The sequence below is a fragment of the Anas acuta genome, chromosome 12 (genome assembly GCF_963932015.1).
Source record: "Anas acuta chromosome 12, bAnaAcu1.1, whole genome shotgun sequence".
In the NCBI taxonomy this organism is placed as follows: domain Eukaryota; kingdom Metazoa; phylum Chordata; class Aves; order Anseriformes; family Anatidae; genus Anas; species Anas acuta.
The window spans coordinates 15051584-15059309 of NC_088990.1; the positions used below are offsets into that span (position 1 = coordinate 15051584).

General features: G+C 35.3%; 1 protein-coding gene across 2 annotated transcripts in view; it reads left to right on the forward strand.

The window, feature by feature from the left end:
- The window catches only part of VPS13C (vacuolar protein sorting 13 homolog C), a 93119-nt gene extending 85993 nt beyond the window's left edge, over nucleotides 1-7126 (forward strand). For both annotated transcript variants that reach the window (XM_068695171.1, XM_068695172.1), the window contains 4 exons: nucleotides 710-801; nucleotides 2082-2205; nucleotides 2468-2551; nucleotides 5451-7126. In XM_068695171.1, the coding sequence (XP_068551272.1) occupies nucleotides 710-801; nucleotides 2082-2205; nucleotides 2468-2551; nucleotides 5451-5552 (402 nt within the window). In that variant the 3' untranslated portion in view covers nucleotides 5553-7126. The remainder of the gene's footprint in view (nucleotides 1-709; nucleotides 802-2081; nucleotides 2206-2467; nucleotides 2552-5450) is intronic.
- Nucleotides 7127-7726: the final 600 nt, after the last annotated feature.

Consider the following 7726-nt stretch of genomic DNA (forward strand, 5'->3'; position numbering starts at 1 on the left):
TCCAGTTACAAACAGTTGATGGGATATTGTAAACCTGATGACATGTTCTAGAAAATACTGTTCTTCAGTTAAATAGCATATACAGAATAAAAAATCAGAAAATACTTAGTGAAAAATCGTTGAAGAACCTAAAAATAGCTGGGAAGCACTTAATTGTTTTGTTTGGAAGCTTTTTTTAACCTCTGTTCATGGTTTATCATTTGCTATAGTTGACTAACAGAAAGAGAGGATGAGTAGCTTGATTTACACTTTCATGTTACTTTCCTTACATACTTGAGATATCAAATAAGTATGTCTTGTCAATGCTTTAGAAGCATGACCTTTGAGGTGCATTGAGTGTAACTTGGTTGTTTATTTCTATAAGCCTGGGCCATGTGTTGTATTCTCAAAAGATATTGTCACAGGATGTTCACTCTTGATTCAAGTCTGCAGCATAGGATATACTAAATAAATAAGAATTACTAAACAATTAGCACAAAGAGAAAATTCAAGCTAGGTGAATAGCCTAATGACACTGCAATGTCATGTTCTCCCTTTTGAGGGGAAGGGAGCAGACCTTTCACTGACTCAGCTTCAGGAGTGAGAACATTGTGATAGCCTTCTTTTGAAGAACCAGTTCAACTAGGTGACATTTAGAAAGGCTTTTGAATGGAAAGCACCACTTTGACTTCTGTTTTTGCAGTCTAAATGCTTTCATTTTCTGTTCCAGAAATTGCACATCAGAAAGCTGGAAAAAGAGACCTACCGATACCACTGTGCACTTCCAAGAGGCAGAAGGGCAAACCTTATTGTTACCAATAGGTATTTAGCTTTGAAGGCCTCCTAAGGGCTTGTCTTCATTTCAGCTTCAGGATAAGTCATCTGGCTAGTCTAAAGTGGTAGCTGTTGTCTGCATATTTACTTTCCTTACTGGTTTTCTTCATTTTATAATTTGCTTCCTTTACGGAAAATGTAAGATGATGATCAATGATGTTGATACAAGATTCTCGTTCAGGAAGCAATTTTAGTTGACTCTGAGGTCAGTGACCATTTCGTAATAGTGGAGGGAAATCTCCTTTTTCTGTCTCTGTTGTTTCAAATTAGCTTGTGTTAAGTGTCTGTAGTCAAAACTATGTTTTTCTAATGCATGTTTACAGTCTCCTTAATTAAAGGATACTTTAAGTGGAGTCTTAGCTTTTCTTGTTCAAGTATGAATATAAATATTAAACCCATCGGGCAGCATTTAGAATGTAAGTTGTTACTAGTCTTGGATGCAGTTTGAGGACTCAAAACTGTGTAAATACATTTAGATAACAAAGAGGATCCCATAGTTTCTTCTCCATATCCCTGATGTCACCAATTTCTCCCCCTTGCCTGAATGTATGAGGTAGGCTAACCCATAATGAGACTCTAAGAGACATTCCACTTAAATTTGTTTTGTAACAACTAGCACACTTCATAATTCATGCTGCAGCAGAACAGATAAGTAGTCATGTCTTTTTATAATTTTATGGTGGTTTAGTTTTTTTCAGCTTCAGCTAAATGTGCACTTCTGTACTTATCCCAGTTGGGATAAGGGACATGTTTAAAAGTTCTAGTTGAATTCCATTCAAAACTGCCCCTTGTTTTGATCTAGTGTGACAGCTAACATTGGAGTTTTGAAATGTTAGAGGGATTGCTAATTAGCAAATGTAACAGGTAACTAGGATTGCCAGGTGATCCATTTCTACTTTGCACTTGTTTGAATATATAGCTAGTATTCAGTTTGCTGAGGCTGGCATTGTGGAAGAGATTTGAATTAATTGATGACCCTCTAGTATCCATTTCTAGTAAAATGTTTGGATTTGGAGAGATGGGTGAGATTTAATTTAAGTTGCCCTGTGCATACCATGTGATAACATGGATCACTATGAGTCCTGAGAACAAAGTTATCATCTCAGAGTGTATATTAAAGAAATACTGTTCTACTGCTACTGAATTGGTAATTTTGATCCACATAGAAAATGCCTTCTTGAGCATATTTCTGGTTTTCATTTCATTTTCTGGCGAAGTTCTAATCCCAGGAAGAAACTGTGTATTGACTTTTGTTTTCTTCTGAACAGGAGAGTGATATATGTAAAGGAGGTTGAAATCTTAGGTCACTTAACTACCGAGTGGGATTACTTATTTGAAGACTTTGCATGCTGTCCCACCTATGAAGGAAGTGTTTTAAAAATAACTGTTCTGGTAAGAAAAGCTTTTATTTATTTAATTTAACACTACTTATTTAGTGATCCAAAGATGCTTTGAATTTGCCTAAAGGTTCTAACTGCTGACGTTGGAGCTATGAGATAGGAGTTGCTCTGTATTTTTTAGAATTACGGATGGGTTGGACAGAGACCATGTGGAAATCTAAACTGAAGTTGACATTCAAGCCATTTAAGTATCAGGTTCTGCAATCTTGTTTTATGAGTCACCTGAACTACATTTTTGTTCCCCTCTGCAACAGGATCAAAGGATGTTCCACAGGAAGGACAGTGGAGGTCATGAATGTGTAAAGGCAATTCAACTTCAAGATGTATCTACAGCAAGGGTATATTCTTTCTTCTGTTTTCTTTCTCTTTATGATATCATTAGTAGTTGTTGAAACTCAACATGTCTAAAGAAACAGTAACATTCACAGACTAGTTACAGAATAATGTGCTATGCCTGGGGACTGTTTACTTTGTTGTTGAAAATGAGATTGACCAGGCAAGATAAGATAATCTGAAGCATTCAAGAGAGTAAATACGATGATAAGTTTAGGTTAAAGCTGGCATCGTCTTATGCTTTGTATAATATAACTCATTAATAGAAAATAGTTCAAATAATTAATGAGCTAGGTTAAGTTCATTCTAGTCTCTAGGAGTCAACATAACTCTGAATTATGCCACCTCCTCATTATTTCAAGATGACTGAATTAACCCAGCAAGTGTGCCTCTGTGTGAAATGAATGACAGACTCCTTCCCCCCTTCTCACTCTCTGCCCATTTTCTACTGTTTATTTCCAAATGTTTGCTCATGTTGATGCTGGAGAGGTTGATTTTTGAGTGTTTTTGTTTTATGTATGGCTGGGTTTCCTAGCTAACTCACACAAGCTAAACTAACAGTTTGCATAAATTCCATGGTACTTAAGCAGCTGAAAAATCTACCTGGGTAACTGTATATCTTGTAGCTTTGTGTCAGATTATAAGAGATGATGAATTCTTCCCAATCCCCACAGTGGAGTAAAATACTTTCACAGCATCTTGCAAGCACATGTGAAATGGTAGCTTGAGTAAATGGCAACTCAAAACTAGAATATGTCCAAATTCCTCCTATGAAATTGATCAAGTCATATAAAAGAACCAGTTAGACGGGGGACAAAAAAGTTGCTATCATATGAAGGCACTTCTTTACATACTGGAACAATGTGTATAACTATTAATTCACCATCACCTGTCTAAAGAGATTTTTTTAGCCTTCTCTTTTGGCATATGTTCCAAATCGTGCAGTTGGTTCGCTGTTTGTTTGTGTTGAAAGGATTTATACTAGCAACTACAAAAACGTAGGCAACACCAGAGAAATAAATTACTTCTTTCTGTTTCATTCTCTTTTTAAAATTTTTACTGTTTACCTACATATTTCTTTGCTGCTATGCTGGCTTGGATGTGTTAATAAATTTCTGTCTTCAAGTGAAACACTGGTGCTTAACTTTTGTGGCTTTCAGTTGCACGAGTCTGTACTCTTAATTTTGCATCTCCCTTCTTTGCATAGATCCCACTTAGAAAACTCTCCGAATCTGACAGGAAGCCACAAAAAAGTGTGCTTCACAGATAATTATCACTTCTTTTAAGGCTTCTGCGAAGCTCTTAGTGACAGAAACATGAAACAAATGTCTGGAAGATCAACTTAAGTTTATCTGTAGCTTCCTAGTTCTTTCTGTCCTCTATAAAAATAACATGGGTTTTGTTTGCTTGTTTTTTAGTCTTCTGAATCTTTCCCAAGTCTCCATGAGTTATCAGCAATCCATAAATGTTTGAAATGCTTCAAGTATACTCTGATGCATGTTGCCTGTCCATCCAGCTTAATTTAATAATCTTCTCATATTCATAGTTACATAAATCAGTTTGTTCTACTGAAATCAGGAGCAAAACTGCCCTCACAAGCATTTCCAACACTTAAGCTTTCTCCTAATGCTGGAGTTATTCAGGTAAAATGAGGCTGACCATCCAAACTACTTGCCCCCTCCCGCCCCCGAGGCATTTATACGTGGCAGTGACATTAATTTTCTTGGACTGGAGTTATATCAGAACGTTAATATTATGGATATGTCATATGCATAACCTAAGTCTGATGTTAGGTAGTTGTGAAATGGATTTTTCTAACTGTTGGAGGAGTTTGTTTGGGATGTCGCACTGCTTCGTTCAGCTAAGTTGTTTCTAATTATATCCTTATTATTTGCTTCTCTTCTAATTTATCCTTCAGTGGAGTGCAACTATCTATCTAGTTTGTTATGAGCACTTTTCATTGTAAATGTTTACAAAAGCACAGGCATTTATATCTTCCTTTAAGTATCACAAATGATTCTGTTACGTTTACAGATAATGATAATGAAAACCTGTTGGTTGGTTGGCCCAAACATAGTTCTTCTCATAGCCCTATCACCTCAGACTGAAACTTTTAGGTATAGGTTCTCACTACTTTTGTATCCATTTTTAGAAGAGAAAATACTGCTAAATTTGATCTGATATTAACTTTTTTTTTTCAAAATACCCTTGTTCTTTTGGTATTTAAATTTTCAGTAGAAACAATAAATAATGAAAGGAACAGAGGATGAAACATGCTGGTTAGGACATCTACTACATTGGGATATATACTTGGTCAGTATGTATCTATTTGAGAGGCCTTTGGTTCTACTTATATTTATTGATTCGACTATATTTATTTGAGATGCCTTTGATACTATTTATTTGAGAGGCCTTGGAAATTAAGCGAAGAGAGAGGGAGCACATCCTTTTGTTGTTGTTAACAAATATCACATCTAATGCAAAATGGCTATTTAAATGTTAACTGATATTTTACATTGCTTTTATGTTAGTAGTACAGGTTGTAGTTCCTGTTTTTTGGGCTAGTATAGTGCTGGACCTTTAAATGCCCTGACTTTGAAAGCCTTTAAAGTGTATAGTATTGGAAAAAGCACTTGCTTATCTGTTTAAGATCGCAGCCCTTGCATTGCGGTGCTTCCTGAGGAAGGTTTATCTAGCTAAGTGTGAATAAAATCATTAATGTGACTACTTGAAAAATCTGAGCAGATTGACAACATCACTGAAGCTTTTTCTGTGTTGAATATTATGTAGGTCAGTCAGAAGCTGTATATTTAACTTAAGGCACGTAAATTAGCCAATGCGTGTGTAGGTTTTGCTGTAGGTGGCAAACTTTAATCTTTGTACTTTCAATATATTGTTTTACAGAGCATTTGTTCTGCCATTATGGAAGCCCAGGCTACAAGAAAACAACAGAAGCTGGTGAAGCAAGCATCACTGCAGTTGAAGAAACCACAAACTCTGTCTTGATAATAACTGGATTTATCGGGTTTGACCTTTGGTATGCAATCTTAAGTCTAAAATTGATTAAAAGCAACATGGAAACATTTTACAGAAACTAAAGCTAAAATATCTGAGGTCTTCCTTTGAAATTAACAGCCATAAACACTTTATTTTAAGAACCTATGTGTCTTGCCAAAACTGTGGATCTAATTAACCTAAAATGAGCATGAAAGACTAAAAATTACAACATTTAGCTAACGTTTTCCCACTCTAAAACTACCTTTTCTGCACTTTTTAATATCAGGATAAAAAAATTATATAATTTGCACTCTAAGGTTAAGGTTTACAAACAGGTTGTAGTAATTGTTGTTCTAGCATTTTGCTAACTAAAGTGCTTATGTTAGTGACTGATTGAAACAAAAATTTCTATTTTAAGCAGCATTCTTTTTAAATTAAGAAAGTGTATACAATTTAGCTACTCCAAGTTGTTCTGTGTCTGTTCACTATCCTAAAAATAGTGCACTGGAGTAACATAAAAATGACTAATGAATGAAATAGGTGTGTGGGGATGCTTACTTTGGAATGTTGTCATTTACACTGTAAATGAAAATCTGCACTTTAAAAATGGAGAATATTGTTTGTCTGTCTTGAGCATGTATATGATTTTGGTTATATCACTGTAGCTTAAAGAGCTTCCCATGGAGGAACAGTACACTCTGGTACTATGAGAATGTTGTGTGCCAAAAGCTTAGATCAAAATAGTTTGCAATATTTTAGTGTATAGCTATTTCACTGGAAAAGTGCCATCTAATTAAGCTAAAATATGCTTCTAATGTATTATTTTGTGTTGCAGTTTTTCTTTCTGAAGACCCTTAAAATACAGTTTAATAAGATACTTAAGCATATTCAAAACATTCCCTGTATATACTATGGTATGAGTAATCCAATGAACTTAATTGAGACAAATTCTGGAACACAAGGCTTATGCACAAGTAACTGGGTCAGGGACTATATGAGCAAATCAAATGAGTTTTAGTTCAGTGAACAGTAAACTAAAAACACTTGCTGTCAGTCTTTGGCTCTCAAGTACAGAAAATACTCTTACGTGTGCTTACTCTTACAAATTTGTTCTTTCCATCTTACTTCACTTGGAAACCATCAATGAATGATTTTTGTGTTTTATTATTATTTCATTTCATAGTAGGTAATAGTTAAAGATATGAACTCAGAGTAAAACTGGCGATATTCTTGCATAGACCTATTCTGTAAGGATAGCTATCATGAGAGCTAGGTCTGGATTTTTGAACTTTGTCCATAGTTAAGGGCTGTTGGATTCTATGAATGTGTACCGAACTTGTACCTTTTCATTAGATATCTTTTGGAAAGCATCTGCAGCTGTGATTTTATTGCACCTGTATGCACATGGTTATTAATCCTGTTCAGTCCAATGGGAATAAACGTGGTACAACCTTTTGTCTGTAATATCACCTATATTCTAGAAAGCTCTGCTTAAACATTGAGATTAGCAGCCTAGGTTGTATGTATTTCAAGCCTTGTGTTAAAAAGTATATATATTGACAATAAATTTTTATATGCAATTATTTGTGCAATGGCTTTAATGATTTTGCTTTTGAAATACATTCTGTTCTCTTGGTTTCTGTGTGTCAATGTCATGATATGGGGAAAAAATGGAATATTAGAGTACCTCATGAGCTATCTGCAGCCCTCTGCTTCCTTCAGTTTGGTGTCTGGCATTTAAGGGATGGTTCTGTATGTATTGTCTTTTAATCCTAGCTGAAGGTAGATTCCAATTCTGTGCATCTTTGTGTTTACCTTGTGCCATTTTTGAGATGGAGAATTGAAGCTTAAAACAGTTCTGATGACACATTCCTGGCTACAGTCTTCTGCTTGCTTCAGTTCTGTACTTATTCATTTCTATTTGTAAACCTTCTGGTTTGAGTTCTCAAGACTAGATACTTTTTCTCACTGTATTTCACTGTAGGTACAGTGAAATAGCTTTCAGTTTAAAACAGTTTTAAGAAGCAATAGGGTTTTAAAGAAGAACTTTTGATTTTGAAATGCTTGCCTTTGAAGTAGATGTCGCTAGGACTTCCAGCTGAGGTAGTGAATGACCTTCTGTACCACTTGGACCAAGCACTCTGGAGGACATGAGAGATCACTTGCTTCACAAGAAATTGCAT